At 41.5% G+C, this 27,268-nt stretch overlaps 1 protein-coding gene across 1 annotated transcript in view; it reads right to left on the bottom strand.

Annotated features, from left to right (window-relative positions):
* The window catches only part of LOC115947425 (nuclear factor 1 B-type-like), a 35,398-nt gene extending 18,855 nt beyond the window's left edge, over positions 1–16,543 (bottom strand). Inside the window, exons 1-3 of the mRNA XM_031054200.1 lie at positions 16,203–16,543; positions 9,473–10,004; positions 9,059–9,079 (exon numbers count right to left, since the gene is read on the bottom strand). Of these exons, the coding sequence (XP_030910060.1) occupies positions 9,059–9,079; positions 9,473–10,004; positions 16,203–16,232 (583 nt within the window). The 5' untranslated portion in view covers positions 16,233–16,543. The remainder of the gene's footprint in view (positions 1–9,058; positions 9,080–9,472; positions 10,005–16,202) is intronic.
* Between the last annotated feature and the right edge of the window lie 10,725 nt (positions 16,544–27,268).

Here is a 27,268-nt window from a genome sequence, read left to right on the forward strand (position 1 = left end):
GTTTCCCTCCAGCCCCTAGAAATCCTCCCTCCACCTCTTCCACTACAGAGGGCCATCAAGTTGTCCCCACCACTGTCAGCAGACAAAAGGTGGCAACATCACAGCACGCCCAAGGAAGGACATTTGCTGCTCCAGAAGGACACCACAGAACCCACTGGGGTGTAAATTCAGGGCCGAGGTCTTCTTGTCAGTGATAACCACAAAGAAGCAGAGGAAGTGTCGCAGCTGCTGAACAATGGAGAGGTCAAGCAGTTCGCAGCCATTTCATGACCCAGACAAGTCAAGGTCAAGAGATTCAGGTAGCAACTTGGCGTGGGCATGAGTTACAGCACAAATGAATTGTTTTAACAAATCGGCTTTGGTCAATTAAACCTAACAAGACATGCTGCATCCACGTAGCAGGGTTCTTGACACTAAGGCCAGGAGCTAAGGCCAGCCTCATAAAACATGTCTTTTAACATGGCATAACAAATTTAAGGTAATCCGTCAGAAACTGCAGATGTCACAATAATAAAATACAAGTTGTCTTGACTAAGAGATATTTTCAGTCTTTTAAATGAGGGACACTGGAGTGTAGTCATCCTTTCAAGAAGCCTGGCATCATTTTCAATGGCGTTAATCATGCAATGGAAAACTGATGCTGCAGTAAATATACTTGCTATCTCTCAGGCACAAGGCACTCCTTAATAATCTTCTAAGAAAATCCAGCATTTCCTTGTTAGTCGATTCATAAAAAAAAAGTTGAAAATGATTTGGCATTTTAGGCCAATGTAATTCTCAAGTGAAAAATATATATTCTGTAAATATTTTCATTACATTTAATTTCTAAAGACATGGAGTTTATAATTACTAGATTCTAACGTGTGCACATTTCTGTGTTTCTGTTTTAAAGAAAAATACCTAAATCCTATGACATATTCTCAGACACAGCAAGATAACTAAAATTAAAATACAATACTAGTTTTAATGTAAATAGTTCATACTTATCTTTCACTTGTTTAAATTCATCCCTTATGAAAATATGAAAAGTAATTCAGATTACTATAACTTTAAGATTGGGAAAACATGTAAGAAATATGTTCAAGACACAAATGTTTAAAATTCGCAATTGTCAAATGTCTTCAAATAATACAGAATATACTTACATGTGCACAGACAGCATTTCCATCAAAACAACATCAGAAAACTTATCTTTATTCCTGATTTCTCAACAGACACAGTGAGTTTCTCAAGCAGAGTTCACTAACTGTTCAGTTTTGCATTTGTCTTTCCTGTTAACTCTCTAAGAAAGAAAAGGGGAAGAGCTTTGTTCAATTTCTACATGTATTTTTTTTCAGGTGCAAAATAATTAAAAGCCCACTTGAAGCCACAGAAATGCCTTTAGTGAAGATGCCTTTATGGAAGGCCAATAGAAAACATAAAAGTTTCCTTTCTGCTTTAGAAATAGGTGTTTACTGTTAAAAAGTGCAAGGTTTCTCAGAGGGAAAAGAACATTTAATGGTTGAATGGGCTTCAGATAAGCTTGTGCACTGTGCTTTCCCCAGTGCTGTGCCACAGCAACTTCTCCTTATTTCAGTTCTTTTACTTAGAGTAAAAAATGTAGTTTAAAAGGCCTTAGACACCATAAGTAGTAAGGAAGAAACTAATATTACAATTACTCCAATGTCCTTATAACTTTAAGGTGCCTTTTTGACTTGAGGAAAGGCATAGGGGCAAGAGGGGTTTAACACAAAGGAGTCATGGGACACAAATGCAAAAGCTTTAGTCCTCAGGCTAGTTAAAAATATTTGAAATGCTATTATTGAAACCTACACTTTAGTCTATCATCCCTTCCTCATACAGAATTCTCCACAAAAGCCAAGTCTGAAGTGCCTGTCTCCCACCGGCTGTGAAAAAAACTAGAACAAAAGTCACACACCAATAATGAGGCTCCTAAGAAACTGCTAAAGAAATGTATTTATTTACATTTTTAAAAAGCACTATATACTTTGGAAAAGGAAAGAACCTCTCTAAAAGGAGAGTTTGGTGGGGGAGTGTAGGAAAGCAATCTTTTTAAATAAAAAGGTGGAGGGAGGCTGTGATAGAAGAATGTTCCCAGCTTCATACGCAACTAGCTGCTCCCAGACAGTAGAATATACACACCCAAATGAACACTTTTCTCTTAGATAAAGCTAACGATCTAAGATTTACTTCCCCTTTAGGTTCTGAGCCTTTCAAACCTCTTATAATCAAGGCTTCACTGCCCTGAGCCAGGCTTTTAGCAACTGCTTCTAGAAGTTCTACCAAAGATAGACAAATAGACAGATAGATAGATAGATGATTAGATAGATAGATAGATGATTAGATAGATAGATAGATAGATAGATGATAGATAGACAGATAGAAAGATAAACAGATAGATAAAAGGAGAGATAGAGTAAAAACATGAAACCTTGCTATAATGAATGACATCTTGTTTTGACATCTGTCTAACAAACTGGCTAATCACACAGGCATTCCTTTTTCACATTCACTTAGCATCTGGAAAGTGTCTCCAGATAAGGGATTTCTTTTCCACTCCACAACAAAAAGAGCAGCTATTCAGTCAAGTTAGCCATTTAACTTGATCTTGAGATCACCCCATCCCGAGTGATTACAGCAAATCAATGTACCACTTTGCTGTTGAGACTGGAACATAACGCTTTAGGAAGCCTCTTGAATTACTGTGCGTAGCAATGCTTGTGCTTGGCTATGCTGCTCCAAGGACCAGAGCTTTGGAGGGCCACCAGTCCTTGAGACGTCTACATTACTATGCTAGCAGCAGGGAGGAGGAAAAGTAGGAAAAGCAGAGAAGAAGGGAAAGCTAGAAAAAGAAGCAGACATGAGAGCACTCTTATGCAATTAACTTTAAAATCCAACCTGCAGTAGCATTTAGTGTTTAATTATTTTAATGAAGTTTTCACAGCTACAATGAATTCAATATGCATGAAAATTAAGAAATTTAAACCATAAATCACTGCTGTTATTTGAAGCATTTCCTTTATGAATTAGTGGCTTTATTTATAGTTTTTAGGCATTTTTTTTGTTCCCAGCATTGTTCTGCCTGAGACTACTATGAAGCAGGAATCTTCCATTTTCTTTCCCATTCTTTTCTTTACTTTATAGCTTCTTGCTGTCAATATGAATGTCATTCATAAATTAACACTGGCCTCTAAATTTTCAACTGGTTGCACAGAATTTACTTAACCATAGCCTCTTTTGTCTTAAACACAATTAATTTAACCCTGTGAAAATTACTCCCCTTGGTGCATCAGGTAAGAAAAAGAATGGGATAAAAGCTCCTTCCTAAAATGTATATATATTTAATTCCTAACTGCAACAGTAAAATTAAATATGGAAAATTCCCTTTTCTTTCTCATGAACCTGTCATAAAACCCACAGCTTTGTTCTGAGGGAAACCAAAATTACAAAGAATATACATTTTGAATTCTTCAGATCTATTGTCCAAATGTCAATTCACACACGCATTCTGAAAACTGAAAACTGGTGGGTGACCTTTTCTAATGTTTTAATATCCTACATCTTCATAAACAAAGCATCTACAATCATCAGCTGAAAAACATTGTTATACACATACCAAATTAACTTCCATCTCCCAATGACAATTGTCTTCTGCCTGTAATTTTCAGCACAATAGAGACACTCGACAAAGCAGTGATTCAAAATTTTACATTAGAAAACTAGAAAATAAAACAAAACAGTGTCTTTTTCAGTTGACACAAAAAGTTTTCTGAAAACTATGTTTTCCACATGCCTGAATAGACTGGAATTGCTCAAAGTAATGCAAAGTATTAAAAGGGCTTATTATTCCCTATCAGATGCTTAAACTACAAAAAGCTCTTCTCATACGAGAGCAGATAAATTATAAACTCTTGCTTCTGCATTGGCTTTCTGATTCAAAATTGAGACTTGATACAAGGGATCAGCATGCCATTTTACTATGTAAGAAGCTCCTAGAGCACCTAGATGCCTATAAGTACAGGCAGTAATAAGCCCTGTTTCCTGTTGTTCCTACTGTAACTAATAATTTGTGTAAACTCCAGCAAATCGCCCGGTACTTTGACATATTTTTCTGCAAAACGGGTAAAAATGTTCTACTGTGTGTTCCCAGGTAAAGTATCCAGAAGGAGGCAAATCATTAAAATGAATGGAAGTAGGAACAATCAGCAGTTCAATGGATTGATTGATTCTTCTAAGGCTATTATTTTTTTTTATTAATGGAATGAAGTGGAAGCATCAGTGCACAGTAGAAATGCAAACCCTCATCCAAAATCCATCTGGGTGGTGTGACATTTGGACATATGATCATTAAAAGACTTAGACAGGAGACTGCTTAAAACGTACTTTTGATTGTAATTTTAAGTGGAATTTCTTGTGATCACAAAAAACTAACCAAAATAATTTTGTCATTTTCAAATATGAAAAGTATTATTATAATATAACTGTATCATCCATTTGCTATACCTACAAGATAAAACCAAAGTACAACATGAAAATGACACCACCAACCTATTTCAAAATTTGATCTCCCTATAGGAACAAATTCACAGAAGTCAAAAAGCTTAATAAAAAGATCAAACAGCTGATACACCGAGAGCTTACCCACTCACTCCTATAACTCACATATATCGCATTTGAAAGAAAAAATATCATTCCTCCTGGAAGAAGGACACATTTTTGAAAGTGTGACAGTGCATACATGTTGCCAGGACTTACTTTAGTGAGAAACTGGTATCCCAGTTCGGTTAACAATTAGCAGTTTGCTGGCATTCAGCTAGGGGAAAGCAAACAGTTTCAGATCAACACAAATGTGGCACTCCATGCCCTGCTGCTGGGACTATCTGAAAGGGTACTTACTATCAGTACAAAGCACACTACCCGAAATCAGGTGGCCCATGTTCCTCGCCCTCACGGCTGCAGTGGGAGACATGTGGTGTGCAGGCAGCACCAGCCTGCAGCCAGCACCGGGCACCTGCCAACATCCTGGCAGCACAGCACAGGGTCCTCCTGCACAAAGAGTTCTCCCCTACCTTGGCTGCAGAAACCAGCCCTCCCTCTTCCCTATTCTTCTTTCTCTTCCTTTCCCTTGTTTTTTGGGTTGGGGATTTTTTTTCTGCATCTCCCCTCACTCCCCTGTCTCTAAGAAACAGGACACAGCCTGGCGATTCACACAGGCCAGGCTTCCTTCTATGCAGCCCTCTGGGTAGAGCTGCTAATCCTTCTTATTAATTAATGAGATAATAGCAGTTAACCGGAAAGCAATAGTAATGCTAACTATCTAGGAACTTCCAACAGAAATTATTTAGTTTGTTTGCTGATTTCCTGGTAACAAAGTCATGCAGCTGGAACTGTAGCAGCATCTTAATGATTTAACAAGTTAAAAAAACAAGAGTGCCTGAACAGTATCAGACTAAGGACATCTGCATCTATTTTCTGCCCTCCTTCTTGGATAGTTTAAAAGATCCTCCCCTCCCTCAATTTCAGAGTTTATTAACAGCTGGGTATATGGGCTCCCCCAATTATATCACTTTTACACACGAACAAAGGAGAGTGTAAACAGCAACATGACTGATCAGAGAAATGTACTCCAAGAGGCATGTGCATTAAAAACACTTACAAATGTTTAGCATTTATATGTACCATTGCTTCAGCCCTTTAAACTCCTAAAGAATTTCTCAAGGTCTACTATGCTTCATTCAGTATGTGCTAGCATCAAGTTTGCATTTTATTTATGCTGCAAAAAAACAGCAGAGATGATGCAGGGATTAGGAATTCTGCAGATGAGGCACACTGCTGTAGATATTTTACGGTTTAGAAAAGAAGCAAGGCAATTTTTAATTATTTTTTATTATTATTAGCCATTGTAAGAGCAAGTAAAACATCTACCAGAAGAAGGGATTTATATTATCTGGGTTCTGTTGCAGCAAACAACTACTGCAGCTTTCATTCACTGATTGTCAAAAAACTTTCCAATGTGCCCACTGCAATGCGGATGCCAACCAACGAATCAAAGGCATTCAGCAACTAGACAAAGAGGGTCTGATGCCAACCTCGGTGCCACTGGCAACCATTATTGGCATCAAGCACATTGTCTGCCTTTTTTTTCCCCCTCTCCTGGCACTCGACAAACAAAATGGCGGTTCTTGTAGCAACGGAAACACAGCATAAGCACTGCACTGAATCAAATACCATCAAATGATTTTACGGATTGGGATGTGTTTCATACCAAATGATAGACACTCTCTGATGCCTGACAGAAGGGAAAAAAAAATAAGAAAAGGCATTTTTGTCAATAGAAAGCAATGTTCATGCTATTTTCAAGTTCTGGGCTTTCTAAAAATTCAGGGCGGGGGGGGAGGGGTGGACCTGATGCACACAACAAGCAGAGCACCCTAGAAGTGTGTTATGATTAAGAGTTACTTTGATGTTAAACATTGATCACAGTGTGTATTTCCCATTTTCTTCCTTCATTTCAGTCAAAGAAGCAGCTTTGCAACCTATGTCAAGCCCCTTTTTCTATTTTTTTTTTCTTCATAAAGCACATGAGGATGGCAGAAAATGAATGGATGGGGGGAGAAGATGCTGAATTTTGAGGAAGATGAGCTAAAAGTAGAATCAGATGAAGTCAGTCAACTTCGGAAGTTGGTCTTTATTTCTTCTTTCTAGGCAGGCATGGAAGTAGAAGCTCTTTTTATTAAGAACTGAAAGGATTATTGACACTTCTTGATCTGGAAATTGTCAATATATTGTAACATTACTCTGCACTGCAATGCGGATGCCAACCAACAAATCACAGGCATCCTAGGCTAAACAAAGAAGGTCTGATGCCAATCCTGGTGCCACTGGCAACCATCACTGGCACTCAAACTATCCTTCCTCCTCTTTTTTCCCCTAATCTTCTTTTTTAAAGCAACAAAAAAACAAACTACTTGGCCCCTTTATTCATTTTATGTGCTAATTCCTTCTTCATATTTCATTCTGGGATTTAATTATTTCTATGTTTCTGCTTAGTTTTTATGTGACCATTAGGCGGGTTTATATACTCTAAAAGAGAAATAAAAGGCTAACCAGCATGTGTATAATGCAGCATTTTGGTCGACTTGATGCTTATCTTTTGCAAAGCCTTGTGCTCTTAATCAGGTGCACCACAAAGTGCCACTATTAACCTGCTTTCAATGAGGACAGAGAATCAAATTTTGACAAAATCGGGGGAAAAAATACAAAGATAACTTAATATGACTTCTTGAAGAAAACAGCCAACAGATGTTAATGGAAGATTTACTGTGAACAGCAAGACATACAAATATATGGAGTTTACAATAAACAAAAGGGTCTACTGAGGGTGCCTTCATATACAGAAAGTAACCAGCTTCACCTTTCAGTATATTGTCAAAGTAATAGCGTATAACTTTGAAAGTTATAGTATTACAGCATGCTTATCTTACTAATTTCTGGTTAGACAAGTGTTTTAAATAAACTCATATTCTCAATCTATTTAAATGAATTTTAGCTATGCCCTGCAATTCCTCTTCCCACTTCAAGTTACTGGCTTCCAGCAACGAAAAGTCGACAGTGTCTAAGGGTACTCTGACCCCAGCTTCTTTGGCTCAAGAGCTACTTAAACAGCTTTGCCTCCCTTTGTAGTTTTGACTTTTAGAGAGAGGTAAATCCATTAGAATTAACCAGTAAGCTACGTCTTGCTATAAATGCATTCAAAATATCATTTTAATTTTTCCTCACAAAGGAGTTTAAAGGAACAAATTGTTTGTAATTAAGCTATTTTGCTTAATGCTATCAAAGAAATCTTTCTGTGTTATTGGGGATTAGATTTACCAGACTCTGCAGCTACTTATAGTCGCTGCAAAATATCTACAGTGCTGTTTACTGCTGTGGAGAGAAAAAATACAAAAAATACAAGCAGGGAAATTAAAAAAAAAAATTAAATAAAACACAATGGACCGTATTTTTTCATGATGAATAATCAAAAAAATTGAACCCTATTTATACATTCACATAAACATAGTGCTCCACTTGCATGAGTAAATGCTAGAAGACCAATTCACTGAAAACAAGAAGGTTGTTTCGTGTTATCTGTTCTTTTAAACAACAAATACACACTGAATTAAAACATGCAATTTTAACTTTTTGTTACTAACAAAATCGATTCCATTTGTTTTTCAGTTAAATACTGCAGTTATGTATCAGGCATCATATAACAGTCTGTCATCTGACCTTCTGCAGGCCACCTATGCCTACTTGCAGGCCAAGTTGTGAAATGGCCCACCATCTGCAGCCAGACAAACTTTCATTAGTTGAGATCTGTGGCTAAAAAATAAATGCTCTATTCCTGCTGATCAGTCAGCACCAGAAAGTCATCTAGAGGGTGTTATAATTACCAGAAAGAACCAAAATAACCTCTCACAGAGAAAAAGCATTTCAGAAGGCTTAGTATGAGAGGAAAAAAACTTTATCTACTTACAGCCATCTATTAGAGGGAACCTGCCAAAAAGTTATTGTTATCTAAATATGTGACTAGCAGTTTCTTCCCTAATACATGATTATTAGAAGCCCTGTTTTTATTTTCATTTCCTAAAACTAAGTTTAAGAAACTTTTCCACAGTGTTCCTGCAATTTTTCACATTTCAATTACCTTCCAGATAGAATTAAGTATTCAAGTGTGATTATGAAAATATACTATTCATGGAAAATTCTCTCAAAATATTCCAACCTCGATCTTTGCTTTAAAGCTTGGATAGGTAAGATAAGCTACTGTTGTAAAGTATGAATAAAATGTTAAGTACTGTAAATTGTAATTCTGACTGCAAATGGTATCTAGAAAGCATTATTTCTGTGCTAAAGTTTTTTTTGTATTTTATTTTATAGACATGAGAAAGTCTACAAGTCCTCTTTGAAATGGTAGTAGGCTCATCAGTCTAAGGATGAATTAATGAATATTTGTAACTACAAAGACGGTAATAAATATTTTTAGTATTTATTGTGATTGAGCAATTGCACATACCTGCATCTGTTACTAACAATACTGGGGGAACAAAACCCAAAACAACACATTGAAAAACAAGAAGAATGTTTTCTGAAGTCACCACTGGGAAAAACTATAGTTTCTAATATTGCCACTTTCTGACAAAAAGAAAAGGCAACTTTAGTAAAACTAAAGCACTGCTTCAATATGTCCCGCTATCTCTTGAAAGAGAGCAAGGCACATATGTGAAACATACATGTTACACAGATGTATAGGAATGTGTGTGTGTGTAAGTATATACGTATACATGCTGATTTACATATGGATATATACCCACATTACGTCTATAGACCGCAGAATAACGTTTCACTGGAAGCCAGCCCATAGGGGAAACAGGGCTACCTGGTGTCAGAGTTTGACATACTAACACAGAAACAACAATCTGCTTCCTACCTTGCTCCTGCACGTAGTATGCCAAAAACAAATCAAGCTCCTTGACTGATACTGTTATGTGATGTGGCTGGACGCAAAGTGCTGGATTTGTGCAATGTGGGGATTTCATGAGCCGCTCTCCATCCGTACTTTCCAAGGGGATGCCTTTGAACAGGATCACCATGACTAGATCCAGACGCCAGACTTTGTCAGCCTGTCGCAGGCAGTCGATTCTCCTAATCTTACCCTTCTGGTCAGGATTGGACAATACACAGCATGGGTGCTTCTTCCCAGTCACTGTGAGCACAAAATCCTCCCGGAACTCTTGGCGAATATCTTTGCGCAGCTTGGCCAGGAGCCTGGATGCCCACTTCTGTTTAATTTCAGGCTTTTCGCTAAGTAGCTCATCCTTGACTGCTCTTTCCTCGTCCTTTGACATTCGTTTCTCATGTTTCTTAAAGTACTTGCGTTTTCGAGCCTGAAGGTTGAACCAAGTATAGGCAATTGCACGGACATGTGGAAGAAGTGCCTCAATGAACGGGTGAAATTCATCCTGTGGAAAGAAGTGGAGGGAAAAAAAAAAAAGAAAGAAAAGAAGAAAACTCAGAGTCAGTAAATGCTCATAATCAAAGCAGTATCGATCAAAGTTTCTGAAAATTTTAAAGTTAAATCCAAGACAAAGAAGATAAACACTTAAAATTCACGCAAATTTCTGCATAACACCTTTTCTGCAATTACTACCGCTGTCAGGCGGCAAACAAAAAGTACACAGAGAATTGCATTTTCCCCATATTTCACTCTTCAAAAGAACCATGTGAACATTTTATTTTGTATGGCTCCCCTCACTTCTTCCCACAACACTGCAGAAACATCATTTTAAAGATACCCTATCAAGATGTTTTGTTCCTAACATTTAAATATCTGAGTGAATGGCTAACATCAAGAAAAGTACCATTGCACAAAGAGGACACTATACGGTTTTAAAAAATCTGAGCAGAAATGTTCAGAACGCTGAGGCGAATGCCACAGTTCATTTCTCTTCTCTGTGGCACAGAAACACAAAGCATATACATGCTCAGTGTAATGCCACACAGTTCCCGCTTTTGGAGCATGCTCTCAGCAAGAGACTGCTGGTGGCACAAAGAGCATGCGCCATTAAACTTGATCCATTTTCTTATCAAACGTCCAGCATTCCAGCACTGAAACAGCACCATTCCAGTGGTGGTAACTACAGAAACCAGTATACAGTAAGGAAAAGCAAGCAAAAGACAGTGTGTCGTATACAAATCCTGAACAGAAGCTTCAATACTTTCAGCTCTTTGGGCTTCCCTCCCACCACCCCCAATCTGCATAAAATAAAAGTTTATGAAGTTGAAAACAAAAATCACATTTATGTTCTTCCGGCAGCTTCACTGTGGGTTTTGAGGCTTCACAAAGTCAGTTAATTTGTTAACTGATCACATGAGTGTGGCAATTATTCTAAACCCCTTAAAAATCAATCTAAGGTGTACAATGAAAAATGGCAACTTGGCACAAACTTTGCATTCTTTGTGTTTCTGCATGCTGTGGCAGAGTGACATTACAAGTGCACCTCTGGTGAAACGCTGCTTTTGTGAAATCCATGTAATTTATTTACAGTTCCAAAATATCCCTTTTTGACATCTGGCTTCACCTGCAAGTTCTTATCTTCTGCCTAGCAGCGATACGGATTGTATTAAGGAGGCAATGCTTAGTTGTTGTCTACAACTACATCCTATAGCAATTAAATTAATTCATTTTGTCTGCTTAAAGTACCATCCTACACATTCATGTTAATATCTAAATAGGCCTTTCCCAAAAACTTTATTTTTTGTGAGAAAATCCCCTGCATGATCTGCTTATCAAACATTATTGTATTTTGGCTTGGAAGAGAGACCTTAGGGGAGGTATCTTTCTTCCTGTGTGCAAGCAAATTTAGTTTTAAATACCATGCAGATTGCTCATCATACTGAGTGGCACAGTGCAATCAAACTAAAACTGAACCTCTTTTATACAATTATATTCAAGAATACAATTATCAAACTAATATTTTAGCCACGCTGCTAGACAAGGAATGAATTACGTTTAATCAATAGGCTGATTAACTCCATTAGGTAAAAATGATGAAAGTATAGCTAATGGTCTCAATTATACAGGGTTCAGACTGCCATTGTAGAAGCTTCAGGCCAAGAATTTAGTATTTAAATCTTCAGATTTCAAATAAACTTTAAAATTTACTGAATGGTAAAAAAGCCCACTAGATCTAGTTACCTTTTATCCCTAACCATTCCCAAGACAAACAGAATAACAACTGGAAAGTTGCAAGCAGATTACCTAAAGAGCATGTTACCTTTAGAGAGGGGAAAAAAGATATATAAAAAAATAAAATAAAATTTAATTAAATTAAATAGTAAAATAAAATAAAACAAAAATTATAAGAGAGACAATATCGGAAGATAATTCAGGACATAAAAGATTGCATTACAGTCTGATGCTTGACAAAGAGCCACAAAGGCAGTAATTAAACTGATTAGTAGTTTCCAGCGGAGATTTGAACAATTCTGATACTATACTTTCACATAAAACTAGGCCATGGAAAGAGTTAAACCTCAATCTGTTCTTTGTGTGGGAAGGCAATACGGCTCTGAATAACCACAGCCCATGATAAGACTTCCCTATCTTCATACGCTTTCTTATGCCATGCTTTTTTCCCCCTCAATTATAACTACTAAAGAAAGTTTATATTTCCTTCAACAGAAGTCATCCTAATAGAAGTATTCAAATATTATCTTTTTTTTTTTAATTAACATAAGCATAAAGTCTACATGGTGTTAAATCCTTATAATTCATTTTAGAGTGAATAAAACACATCTACTACAGATCTTGAAAATTCTAACAGCTGGGGCTAAAGGTGGAGTGAAGGCAGGGGGTTGAAGAGCTTTGGTAGAAATTAATTTTTGCCCCAATATAATGACTTCCCCTATATCTACACAGACTTCAGCATTCACAACTGAAAATGGAAATGAAATTAATTTGGAAATATTCTGTGCTACTAGAATATTGAACTTCTAATTTTCTAAGAAAGAAAGAGAACATTCTTCTATTCCTAAGAACAACACAAACTATTTTGGAATGGCTGTGTCTTCAGGTAATGTACATAGCATTTACACTAATAACCTATAGCATTTTATCTATGAAAATGTTATAGAGGAAAAATGAACTTTTTAAATTCCTGTCTACAGCAGTTGAATGTTTCCTTTCAAGAGAACTGAGGAAAAAAAGCAAATAAAATAAAATAAAAGGAGAGGGGGAATGTGACTTTTAATTCAGGCTTTTCTTTCACAATATCAGTAAGTCCTAAAGATAAAAATATATGTGAAAGAGTGTGAAGGAGAAACACACTAAGGAACATCCTGTTCTAAAGCAATATTATCAGAGATCTTTGAGAGATCCATTGTGCATCTGGAGTCCTTTCAAATGAAACATTACTTGACAAGAAGAAGTGCCCATAAAAATGATCCTAAATGGAGATTTGCAATTAATCACACACATTCTCCACTAAACCTCCTAAAAAGCCATCTACAGAATTTGATTTTTTTACCCCTTAATATTCATACAGGCAATATTGAAATTTTTTTTATGTGGTTCTTACTCATGTGCCACAGTTGCTCTTGCAATAAAGTGATTTATGGAGGTAAGATTTCCAACTGTCATATCGAATAGTTCAGGTGAACCATTGTGCACTGGCAATTTAAATTAAGGTGCAAGTTATTGTGTAACATCTGTATAGCTTGTAAATAAAGGAAAAAATAACAGTCACCTAATGATGACAGATAGGCCAGGTTTTCTTTTGGTGAAAGGTAAAGGGTAAATGCAGTGCCCTTCTCCCATTTTTCACTTTTATAAACTTTGTAACAGTCCATGCAAGCTTGAGCTAAGGAGCACACAATAAATACACCTGCTCTAAGAAGCCCAGGAATTTTACAGGGAAAACTTAATGTACTCAATTTCCCTTCTCTGGGCATAACATTCTAGGAGAGGGAAGGAAAAAAATAGAAAGAAAAAGAAAAACATATTCTAAGTTTCCTGGACCACCATAATATAAAAATAAACCACGGCAAAAATATCACAAGAGACCAAGCATTTAAACGTTTGCAGTAACTGCATCCTATCACACCTCAGCAAGAGAGATAAATGCAGTTTCCACTTGTTCCAAAATAGGGGGAAAGAGGTATGCGGGAAGGAGAGGAGAGGACCCCAACAAATTTTAAATTGCATTCGGTAAGTCATCTTCTTCCTTGGAGTTATTTTACACCCACCTATTTTTTTCTGAAAGAGTGATGGGTAGCATTCAAAATGCCAAGGTTTGTCTTAAAGCTGTACTCTGGGTTTTAAACTTGTATCTAAAAGCTTCTTCAGCACTGTTGCAGCACAAACTGAACTACTGCTTTTACCAGGAGCTCAGTTCAAACAGGTGTTCTGTGTTTAGAACTTTTACCAAAATATTTTCCTCTGAGCATACACTACCACAGTCAACATGCATCACAAGAGCCCTAGAGACTGAGAACACAATAGAGAGAACAATTTTGGTAGTGCTATTTTAATTCAGTCGCAACTCACTTTTTTGCTTTAAATAAATAAATAACACAAAGTATAAATTCTCATTACCAGTGAAATCATCATTTTTAGTTTATGGAGAAGAGAGGTGATTTCTAAAATGCCTTTACCGTTCCAAACAGGTAGAGAACGATTCCAAACTACAGAGAGTTTGCTGCAACTGTGTACCACGTATGCAACACTAAATGGGAACTGTCTCTGCATGGCACATGACACAGCGTGATTGTAAAATATTGTGGGGAAGTTACCAACACATGAAAGCCAGGAACTGCTTTCCTATATTTATGGCTGTAGAAGTGCAGTGTTTTCGTATACACGTCAGTGAAGTATTTTAACACAGATTTGTAAAGAATGAGGAAATCTATTACATCTGTGAGTCCAATATGCAACATATTGGGGGGGGTAGGGGGGAGTGCAAATGTCATTACAGCAGGAAACAACATGAACTACCCATTGTAATAGAGGTGGTAGCAAAAACTTGCATGTTTTCAATGTGAAATTCACTTTCTCAGGTTGCTCTCTCAGGTTTATACTCCGGTGCATAGGTCTAATTGCTTGTCAATAATCTCACAGGATGGACAGCCCACACAGAATTAATTTTTACTAATTGCAGATTCCACCATAAGTAATTATTTCTATGTGTGTACCTGCAAGCATGTGCGTATCTGTTACGCATAACACTTCCTACATGCACTCATTTTTTCTGCTGAAGTATCTTAACAGTACTCTTTTCCATCTTTGCTTCGCTGCAGCTCACGTTTACTTGCTGAAAATATCCATATCTAAGTCAATCACACTTATATGCCAAACAAAATATAAACAATAAAAAATGTGTCAGCCAAAAAGCTAGAGGACTGTATCCAATCACTGCATAAGCCTTATCGCTGTTTCCATCTTCATTCACAATTTATGAATACTTCAGTCCTTTTGAATTGCAATGCTTTCTAATTGTAGAATAACTTAAATCATATTTATTTATTCACCGTGCCACTGTAGGAGCATCGCTGGCCGCCGAACTACAGCGTTGCGGGAGACGTTACTTTCTCCCATTTTCTGCTTCTTTAGCCATTTGTTGCGCCAATGTGAAAGCCAACAGTTATCGCTTAATCAGTTTACATCACATCCTCCCAAAACAGACTTTCACAAAAACCTCTGAAAACTATCCCTGGTCTTTACAGACAGGGTTCGCTCTCCGGTGTCCCGGCACTAGCTCCCCTTTACCGTACGCCTGGCAAGGACGCTCCGGGGGCAGCCGGGGAATTCCCCAAGCCCGCTCCTTAACTCCCTCCAGCCTCAAAAACCGCACTCTGCCGCTGCGGGGACCTCCGCTCGGGCTGCCCCCTCCTCTCCCCGCACCGCTCTGCGCCTCCGCGCTCCCTCCGTGCACCGCGCCGAGCCGGCCGCGGCTTCGCCCGGCTCCCTCCCGCCGTCCCGGTGACAGCCGCCGCCCGGGAAAGCGGCCGCAAGCGCGGTGATGAGGAAAGGCTGGCTCCCTCCCGGCCCTCGGGGGGAGGCACCCGCCTGCCAGCGTCGCTGGGTAGCTGGGAGCGGGGAAATGCCATGCCCTGGCACCGCCGACCCAGGCAGGCTGCACGGCTAGGACGTCCCGCTCGCATAGCCCTCGGTGCTGACAGGCTACCTATTATTATTAAGAAAGAATCAGGCAGGATTACTTCGCACCGGCGAGCGTTAGGTTTTGGGGTCTTTTTTATTCTCAAAACCACCACTTTTCCTTTCAAACCCTTTCATTACACTGGCGAGCTGAAAAGAGAGCAAATCGTTTGATCCCAATAAATCAATACTTTTCAAACATGCTTCTTAGCGTAATTATGCTCATTTCCATTTTCTTAACCTTTGACTTCTTATGCACCAACAAGTAACAGTACTTGTCTGCGGGTGACACTTTGAATGGATCTCCCCAACACAATGGCCTGGTACAGTTTATTCTCTACTATTCCCTCCTGCGAGGGAGTTTGGATCAGACAAGAAATTACAACTGTGCTTTAACCCATTACAACTGCTAGAAATGACTCATTACCAACTCACATACATGCAAAAATTAAAAAAAAAAATTAAAAAAAAAAAGTTTAAATAAATAAATAAAACGCGTCTATACCTGAGTGAGACAGATTGGAGAATACATCATGACTTCGCTTTGAGAACACGCTGCCAGGAGAGCCCCTAAGAAAAGCCTCAAAAAGGAATAATTTCATCTATCCATTTTACAGTCATCTGAGACTCAAGAAATATGAAATCAATCAGGACGGGGCTCTGCCCTGTATCACCAGAACTTCACAACAAACCCCAGTCCTCCTTAAATAGCCAAAGATTCAAGTTCACTCCGTGCGCTAGATTTCCCGGGGTGAAATCCAATCTACACTTTTAACCCTCTTGTAGTCGGCGGCGCAGAGGAGTCTTGCTTTGGCTGCTGCTGCTGCGGCTGCTGCTGGTGGTTGTTTTGCAGATGAGGGGGGAAGGACTCGGGGGGGGTGAGGGGGGTGGGCGGGAGGATTTTGTTGTTGTTGTTGTTTGGGATTTTTTTTTATCCTTTCTTTTCCTTTCTCTTTTTCCCCCCTACAGACGCCGGTGGCCGTGTGTTGTTATGTGGGCTCTGTCACCGCGCTCGCCAAAGTTCAAGGTTACAGCCCGCAGCGGAGCAGGACGATCTCTGGGAGAGACGGCAGCCCAAAACTTCGCCGGGCAGGACCATGCGGGCGGCGGGCGCGAGCCGGGGACGAGGGCGCGCGCACCGGGGCGGGCAGCGCGCGGCCTGGTAGCTCCCGCCCTCGCGCCGAGGGCTTAATGGCGAGGGGCCGCTTCCCGAACGGTCCCTGTAACAGAAACGATTCCTCGGAAATTCAGACGGCAAATCGTTCCTTCGCGGTGGCTCCCGGCGCGTCAGCGCAGCGTCCCGCTTGTGCGCGCCTGTGTCCCTTCGCTCCGCAAAACTTGGGAGTTGGAACACGGAGCGGTCACACCCTGCGGACCCCGCTGCTGCGGCAGCGGTCTGCCCAGATGAGACCCAAGTATTTTTTATTATTATTATTTAATTACACAATCACCGCTTACACTCCTCCTCCTCCTCCTGCAAACACATTCCTTCTCCGCCAGATCCCCCTCCCCTGCCCTCCCCCTTTATTAATCACCAGTTAGAGCCGCAGAAGGAGCTAGCACGTTTTGCGAACATCCCTCATTTTCCCTCTCTTCTGATGGGAGAAAGTTGCGGGGGGGGGGGGGGGGGGGGGGGGGGGGGGAGAGAGGGGGGGGAAGCCGGCGGGGAGAGAAAGGCGTCGCGGGGGGAAGGTTGCCATCTGCAGGTCTCTTCCCTCTCCACCGTTCGGGGTACGATCTCGTCCTTGGCGGTAGGGTTCGGATGCCGCTGCTGCACTCTCTGCGGCCCCGGCCCGCCGCGGAGGACAGAGGGACGGAGAGCCTCCCCCCCGCACTCCATCACCCCTCCCTGCACCCCATCACCCGGCACCGCCGGTGGCTGCTGTCCCGCCACTCGCAGGCAGCAGCAGGGCGCGGGGTCCGGTTTCATTCTCCCGGGGCAGCTTCTACCAGGGGAGAAGGGGAGTCGGGGGGGAAGCAGTGAAGGAAACTCATTCCTGCTCCCGTGAGGAGAGCAGCGTACAGCGCGTAAAGGGGGGCTCAGTGTGTGCGAGCTTTCTCCACCCCACCCCCCGTCGCCGGCGGTGGGAAGGGGCTGCTGAGCGTCACTGGCGCTGCCTCCCTCCCTCCCTCCCTCCCGGTGCCGGTGCGCGGCCCCCGGAGCGCACTGGAGGGACCGCTGACTTCCTCCCTGCCCGAAGTGAGAGTTTATTCACGTCAGGCATTTCACAACGGCACATCAAGGAAAAGTAGGCAGGTTCAAGTCAACCATGAAATGGTCACTTTTTAACCCCGTCCTGTCCTCATTAGGGAAATGCTCAAACACAGCCCATTTTCAAAGAGGGCTCTTAATGAGGGGAGCTTGCCAAGTCTACTAGCTGCAATTCCCATAAATTTACAAACCAAAAGAAGCAGAGAGATAGGGGGGCGGGGAAGGAGATAGCCCACACGAGACAGGTAATGTCAAAGGAAACAGCGAGAGCCCAACTCGTTAACCCCTTGCAGAATCCACACCGCAACCTCGCAGCTTGGTTTCTGGCTGCACTTGCCCGGTTTCCTCAGATTTGCGGAGTTCAAGCAACAGCCACGGCTTTTTCCTCCTACAGATCACACTGGTAAGTGACAAGTTTGGAGCATACACTCAGGCAAGGAGAGATGAGGCAGACGCGGGGTTAACCACAATGAGCAACATTTGTTTTCATATCTGGTGTAGAATACACCCCAAATCCTATCTTCTCCTTTACCCAGACACTGCAAAAAGCTGATAACACCAGCTTTAAATACCGGAGTTTCCCTTTGAATAAATATTCAATTTAACTGGAGTTAATTTACCATAAAAGACATTCCCCTTGGCACAAATGCACTGATGTCCTTGAACACACCTCTTTGAGCACTTGAACTCTTACACAACACGCCATTACTGCAGACCTGATTTAAAAGCATAATAATCCCATTCTGTCCCCCTTCTCTCTTGCACCCCTCTGTGAGAATCAGGACAAGCCGCCAACACTGCATCAGCAAAGCTGTCCCTGTGAGCTGTATACATGTGAGAAGTATCACCTTTCCCAAGCAGCATTTGCAGAAGGCCTCATTCTCCCCCCCCCCCCCCCCCCCCCCCCCTCCCCACCAGGTCCTGGCTAAGGAACCACTTTGTGCTAGAGGCCTGTGCACTAAAAGCAAGTACAGTCTGGCAAGGTCTGAGGAGCAAGGAGAGGCAAGCAGGAAAAAGCAAAAGGAGCAAGGTAAGGGCAGACACCAGGCTGGTTACTTTCTGCATCTCTCTCTGCTTACTGCAAGGAGGTGGAATTAGGTTTGCATCCCCACAAGAGCAGGAGAAGGGTAGGTTTGAATCCCTACCCAGAATGGTCAGGGAGGGGCTGAGCCCAGCCAGCCTATCAGCAAATGCCTGTACCCCCAGAACAGCACTGCTGGGGATCACAGAAAAGTCAGACTGTCCCTCCCCTGAGCCCATCTGTTAGCCAGGATTGAGAAGGCCCTCATGTGAAGGCATGCTTGTGAGAAATGGAGCTGCGTGGCCAGCAAAGCTCAAGCAGCGTCTTCTCTGCAAGACCCAGAAGCCAAGGTGACTATGGTATGGTTTGCCATGGGTGTGTCTCCAGTTTAACCCACAGGCTCCCAGTGCATCAGTGATAGCAGGCTCAAGTGAGCACCCAGAAGGCATGTTTCGGTTCTGCTCCTCCTGGTTAATCCCAGCGGGAACCCATACCACAGGGACGTTTTGTCCTGGGAGAACCCTACACACACACAAACAGACACGTGTGCACATGCCCCCTCTCTCACTACACACACACAAACTTCTTTCACAGGAAAGCAAGTTAAAGATTATTTGCAGAATGGAGAGCGTTCCATTAAAATAATTTTAAAAAGAGCAATTCTCTACCACTTCCTTACAAGGGTGCTGGGAACTGGGTTAACCTGGAGAAACAGTATAAATAAAAAGACAGCAGCCATTGTGGCTGGGTACTGGCATGTGGGATAGGGTTGTGGTAAAGGGGTTCAATTGCTTTCATGTTCCGGCTCACATTAACCCTATCACCCTAAAAACCCTTCTCTCCCACCCCACACACTAACAACCCTGCTGCTGCTGCACGTTTTCTACCCTTGAAGCTCCAGTCTAGGGAACAGTTGCTTTTTGTCCTCACTGCCAGTTATGCCAGCCTCCACACTGTATGTGGAAATACAGCTATCCTTCCCAGGTGGACAACTGAGAAAACAAAAGTCACCATCCAGCCTTCATGGTGAGAGACACAACTCCATGGGACTGGGACAGCCTGAGGGATCCTGCCCTCAGGTGTGTATCAGCACTGCTAAGACACTCCTGGACACACACACAGGTGGGCTCATCTGCAGCAAAGACAGGTGCCTGGGAAGAAAATGCACCTCCCACACCAGTAAGTGGCAAATGCTGAGACTGTGTGTGAACCATCCTCACTGAGGGGTCATTTTCAGAGGGGGGACTGTTCCCGCACCTTTTCCATGCCTCCCACCCACCCCTGGTCAGGGTGCCCAGGATGGATGGACACCCACTGCCCACACTGCAGCATCTGAGACACTTCATCTCAGGAAAGAACCAGAAAGGGGTTTTGACACCATAGGCATATGGACTTTCTGCCCACCATGCATCCTAGCTCCGCAGAGCAGTTGTCTTCCAGTGGTGCAAATCTCAGTATGCCAGGCTTGCAATGGAAGCCTGAGTTTTCCCTCTTTCCTTCACAGACAATGATCTCAAACTTTACCAGATGCTGCAAAGTGGCACTCCTGGACTTCAGCAATAGCAGCCCTAAGGAGTGGGAAGGACAGTTAGGCCACCTGTATCTTTCCTAAAGCCAAATTTCAGCTGATTTTGGTTGGGCAATTGCACAACTGTTTCAAGTTTCGGAGCACAAAACTACTATTATACATCAAAAATCAGAGAAAGGTGTTGCTAATGCTAAAGTGTGCAGCCTAAGATTCCCTCAGAATACAAGCGGGCAGTTTGGCGGGCAGTTTATATATAAACATACATATACTGAACCAAGAAACTAAGTTTTCATAAAAATTATAGAGATCTTTTTGTGAAAATCAGAAACAACTGCTTCTGGCATATGGCATTTTATCTAAATGATTCAATATCTGTGAACCAGCTCTGCAATTTTTATGTAAGAAGTCTCAGAGATTCAAAATACAAGCTTTACAGTGATTTTTTACCTAGTTCAGTAGTGATACTGTTAACTTCTCTTCCACCCTTTGTTAGAAAATGCCATTCACACACATGTCCATTACATATACAATTACTTAGATATATACATAAATACTGAGTAACAGCAATATAGTGTGGTTTATGCCAACTACAAGTAACAAATAATCTTAGCCATACTGTATTACCATAGTGTTATCCAATAGTAATCTGCCTGTATGACCAGTCTTTGTGGCTTGCAAAACTTCTTGTACCACCAAATTAAACTACAAAATCGAGTTTCACACCTCTGGGAAAATCAGAGCTTTGGTCAGTGTTCTTATGTACACGTGTATTGTGTATGCCTATACATATGTATGTATGTGTTAATGCATGTATGTGCACAGTAAATTGAGTAGAGAACATTCAGGGAATTAACATAACTAGTTAAATAAGCAAACTGATAATATGTTGCATTTCATATGTGGCTGAATTGTAAGGTATTTATGATTTAAAATGCAAACAGCAATCAGTAAAACTCCTAAGTCGTGTATTATCACACCTATAAATGTAGGTATCACAATATTTACTAGCACTTTTGTTTTTTTCTGAGTGATAGAGAAAACACACACCCTATATAAACTGTGTATATGTATGATCACATAGAAACTGTGCATACACACAATCAGAAGCAAAAAGACTCACTACTGACTCTACACAGTGACATATGTATGCATGAAGGGTATGCATGCTTGACCCCTGTCCACATATGGTTTGATGGGGGCTGTAATACTTGAGCTTTCCACAGCTTCCAGACCAGCAAATGAAAACACCAAACCTCAAGTGTAAAGCTGTAAACCACAAAGTTTTGGGTTACACAAGTATGCAGTTTTTGTCCTTGCTGTGGGTTACTTTCTCAGCCTTACAGAGGCAGGAAACCCTCTTACCCCAGTGCAATAAATTATTTAAAAATTCACATTTGCTGATCTTAAATGCCCCCATATAACCAGCAACAACAACGACATTTTGGCATCATCTTTTCTACCAATTTGCATCACTTGCCAGATTTTGAGAACACGGTGGGCTGGGGGCATGGTGTCTAGGAGCTGGATTTAAATGTCTGCCCAAATCAGAATTATAAACTGCTTTTGTTTTGTTTTCTTATTTTTCCCCCTTGTGACTGGAGGTTATAATGGTGCGCACTGCGGCTCAGCGCTGCTCCAGAGAGCGGTACGAGTTAATCTTGTGTGTTTTGGCGCCTTTTCTCTGCCAGCTACTGTACTCGAAAAAAAAAAAAAAAGCCAGAGATGTTGTCTGTCCCGTCTCAAGTTCAATGGCAGCACTTCCCAGCAGCGGGAGGAGAGGATGGCCATGTTCGCAGCCCTAATAGTAATTCACATCACGCCACATCGGCATCTTGTGTCAGAGTCGAAACTGGCTTCCCCGCCCCCTTCAACCTGAGAGCTGCCAAGTCTTCACACACTCTGCATTCAACCACAACTTAATGGATGGGATATTGTGCATTAAAATGTGGCCCAGACACACAGGCAAAGAGAGGACAAGAGGGAAAGCAGAGAGACACACACACACACAAACAGACACGCGAGAGAAAGGAATGAATTAAAATACACACACAGGTCCCACAACAAAACAGCAGGGAAAAAAAAAGGAACAAAGAGAAACCTTCTAATGTAACTTCAAAAACCAAGCCAGAAATGCCACCCGAACACTGCATCCTGCAATATAGTGTGAAAGAGACCAGCACAAGCCTCCAGACAATTTATCGAGCAGACCATACACAACAGCAATGCCATTTCCTCAACATTACACATTAACACTGCAGTGCACTAACGACGAAAACCACTGAGACAGCCAGAGAGAAAATATATTAAAAAGTGAGTAAAGAAGCAATCTCTACAGCAAAAAGAAAGAGGGGGAAAGAACTGTCTTCAAGCTACAAACAAAGTAGCATTTGCATTAATCCTTTCCAGGATTTAATTTATAGCTGCCTGAAAGAGAAGAAAGGGGGGGGGGGGGGGGGGGGGGGGGGGGGGAGCTAAACTTGAAACAGGAAATGAGCCAAGTTCAGCACTTTTGGACTTAAACTTCCATCAACTGATTCCTGGCATAAAAGTGTGACCCATATACAAAAGCTGACAATAAAAGCAAAATATAAACAATCTAGCACTTGGATCTCCTCCTGTAAAGCAGAAGTGGTATCAACATTTAAGAAGAGGGTATAACAACCACGTTCAAAAGACGGAGACAGTCTTAGCCTGGAGGAATTACGAAAGAAGAAGCAAGCAAGTAAGAAAAAATTAAACACCACGTACCATTGCAATGTATGGCATTAAATAATGGAGATCTCGAAATCTGTAACACACACCACCGGGCGATTTGCTTCACATTCTCCAGGAGACAGACCTATTATACTCTCAGGGACTCGGTGTGTTTGGGTATTTTTATTATTATTATTATTGGTTTTCATTTCCAGAAGTGGCCTTCTGTATTTCTGTTTGGGTTGCGGTATTTTTGCTTTCTTTGTTGTTGCTGGGGTTTGATTTCTCGGGGGGGGCGTGTTTGGGTTTTCGTGAGGGGCGGCGGGCTAAGTATTATTGTTATTTGCTCTGGCTGGCTGTTGGCTTGGTTTTATCTTATTTTGGTTACCGGCTTTTTGCCTGATACCGAACGGGATGAAAAACTCTTGGCTGGAGAGAAGGAAAAGGCGGTAAAGTCACAGCCCCCGGCAGCCCCAGCTCCCTCCCTCCCCGACCTCTCCCCCCCCCCCCCCGACTTCCCCCCCCCCCATTCTTTCTTTCCTGGTCTTCCTTCCTCTTTCGAGCTGCTAGGCTGCAGAGCACGTTTCAGTGGCGGCTGGCTTGAACGTGGCCCAAGAACTTTTTTTCCCCACACTTCTTTAAACTGATATATATGTATTTTTAGTTATACATACACATACACTCACACAGAGCTACACACATACATACAATATATATCGATATAGGTGTGCATGTCCTGACCGCGCTGCCGCCGCACGCCTCCCCCCGCAGCCCGGTCCCGCTTCAGCGGGTGCTGCCGGCGGGGGCACGCGGCTCTCCACTTCCGCCTGGCGGCTGCCGCACGCACTGAGGCCGCTGCCGTCATTTACATATTAGGAGGGTAGCAGCCAATGGAGAGCGTGGGGCGGGGCCTCACGCGGGACGGCAGGGCCAGTTGGGGGCCTGAGGGCCGGAGGGCCGGAGGGCCGGGTGGGGGTCGGCGGGGCCGGTGAGGGGCGACAGGGCAATGAGCGTGCCTGGGCGAGGGGCACAGGGAGAGCCCAGCCGCTTGGAGTTGTATTTTAAAGTTTTAACTAGAAGATTTACACCAAAATAGTTTAGCCCTCACAGGCCACGCTTGAGGAATACGTTTCTTCACACGTGCTCTTATGACAGGTTTTTGCAGACAGGTTGTGCAATTTCACTGCTTCAGGTGCCTTTTGTAAATTTACCACATCATACCAGTCCCTCCCTGCAGGACTAACTCCTCCACCCTGGAGGAGCTGCGATCCTCTAGCCCAAACCTGAAGAAAGGCAGTAAGGCACCTCACAAGGAAGGGTTCTGCATCTGAAGCACCCTTTGGAACTGAGGCGCTTAACTATTAGATAAACAGAAGTGCATGAGGCAAAAGTGTGTGAAGAGTTTTAATCAGTCAGATAGCAAGCACATTATTTTCCGTTTAAAAAAAAAAATCCAAACCAGCAATGTTTGCTGAGTACAAACTTTAAAAGAATCTTCATAATTGCCTAGAGACCATTGCTGGGAACATGGGGGCCTCTCAGGAAGTCAATTTTACCTTCTTTGCTTCAAGAAAAACACTCTAAGTTTCTAAAATACATTCCACACTTAAAATTGAGCACAAGTTGCCATGAAATAGGGAAAAATAATAATAATAATAAAAATAATAATAATAAAAGCCAAACACAAGCTTTCAGACTTAAGATCAATCAAGTACATTGAGGTTTTCTTATTTGTATTTTTCTGATTCTTATGAAAAAATCAAATCTAGAAAAATTAAATTACAAATTTGCATGATCAGTGATTGGGAGAAATGATTGTTCATGCTGCATGGAACAGGTTTTGTGAATTGTATGACAGCCAGTCGAGTGGAGAACAGACCTTCCTCCACACCAGAGGGAATCTGGGGGTGTTAATTTTTTTAATTACTATTTTTCTTTCCTTGTTCTACGTTTCAAGCTTTGAGTTGGAGTCACATACAATGATTTGGGCTGGTCATCAGTACTCAGCAGAGTTCATTACAAGAAGTTGAGCAATATTTCATCATAGATTTACAGGCTTTCTGTTGTTCCTAGGTTTAATTCTCATGATGCTGTTGTGATTGCTGACAGAGAATCAAGTTCTGCTAGACAGGCTCATCACTCTTTACAGATTTCTGTCTTTGAGTTGATTGACTGTTGTTATTATTGAGCCTGCATATTTACTAAGCTCAGTTCTGCAAGTGATTTAGCAATGAATTGGGAACTTTTTATATCAGATGAGAGAAATAATAGCTTAAGGGACAATTATAGATATTGTAGTCTTTTAGGAGGAAAAATGGTGTTACCCAAAGCTGCCATAGTTACTCAATTTAGTTTAAGCCTAGGTTGTTTGTCATAGGCAACTTCCTTGAACATATTTTTAAGTCCAGAAGTTGTTATGTGTCATTTCCATTGCCTTTCATTCCTCAGCTGTACAGCTCTAACTTGTCTTGATTATGGCTTTCTTTTACACAGACATGATCAAAAGCTCATATGTTTCATAACAGGCTGACCTTAAGTTCTGTTGATTCTGCATGGTTTTTGTTATATATCTGTATACTTGATACTTTTTAATGTTCATAAGGGATGAAACATGAAAAGACTAAAGAGTTTTCCTCCATGGATAACTTTAACATGCTCAGTTACCTATCTGGATATGAGTAGATAACAATCTGAAGTGAGAAAGACTTGTTTGCAGAATTTCCACTAAAACAATCAATTATTTGACATCCTTAAAATAGAATTTGTAAAAATTGACAAATGTTTCAATTCAAAGCTGCTAATATAAGTTGTTTTGCAAAAGTCTCTGCCTTTTCAAGGTTTCCTCACTGACTAACAGGACACGAAAATAAAAAGAGTGAATGAGGATCTGGCATATCAATTGTTCAACAGTAAAGTCTGTGAGTAGCACAGTCACAGAACAAGCTGAGTAAACAGAATCACTTCAAGCAACAGTAGGGTAGGCAGATTCTCAGTGCAGTTCAGCTGTGTGCATGACAGGTCAGCTATCCTCATGCATAACAGGACAACAGAGAAAACCAGGTAGCTTAGGGCAAATCCATAATTTTCCACATGTAAAAAACTGCTGTCATCCCACCAGCTTTCAAGTAGGAGCTTCACATTTTTCAGGGAAATGCTGCTGTAGCTAAAAAGGTGCTGCTTGCTGTTCCTACATTCAGGTTTTTCTGAGCCACACACCATGAAAATGAAGGATTTGAACATGTGCACGACACTTGCTCATTATTTCTGAAAGTTCATACTTTTGCCATTGTGCTCTTTATGGGCTCCTGGCCCTGCTGAGCCTCCTGCATAGTTTTGTAACAACTAGGGAGAATTATAACTCTGAGCCTGGCACCACCAAAGTGGTTTCTTCTGCTGCTTCCCCCAGGCAAGTACTCTGCAGTCCAGGGTAAAAGGCACTGGACAAAGAGATGTGCGGTGCTGGTCAGCAGGCTCACAGAGACAAGTGTTAGTGATTCCCTGTATTGCCAACCGAAGCCTGGAATTCCCACTTGCTACAAGAGGGAAAAGTGCCATTCGTTCCAAGCCCTGCTCTGACATACAGGTAAGAAAGAATTAAAGGAGATGTTGTATCATTATTTTTAAAAGCGTAAAGCAAGTAGTAGCAAAGTTGTTACCGATTACAGCAGACCAGAGTTGTGGATACCAGAGCAACACAGGGGAGGAAATACAGCATATAAAATTTCAGAGTCAGCAGCAGGTCTCCCTTTCCTTGTCCAGGGAAGCAGCTGCAGAATCCTGATGCACAGCATCTATTTCTTCCTAATTAATAATCTCGTACTATTGTGCTTTCACTTTAATCCTGTTATTCTGTTAAAATCTGCTGGAAGCACAATCACAACATCACCATACAGCCACATCATCACCAGAACAAACTGAAGAAACACTACGAGGTTACAGAGTGAAGCATAAAATTTCCTATATCTTCCACACAGCAGACTGCCTTCAGTTCTTCAGTTGTCCTTAATAATATAGCAAAGTGTAATATCTTCCCCAGACACTTGCCTCTCTCCCTATACAGGACTGCTGAGGAGCTGTAGCATCACTTTTTAAAAAAATAATAATTAAAAAAAAAAA

The sequence above is a fragment of the Melopsittacus undulatus genome, chromosome Z (assembly GCF_012275295.1).
Source record: "Melopsittacus undulatus isolate bMelUnd1 chromosome Z, bMelUnd1.mat.Z, whole genome shotgun sequence".
NCBI lineage: Eukaryota > Metazoa > Chordata > Aves > Psittaciformes > Psittaculidae > Melopsittacus > Melopsittacus undulatus.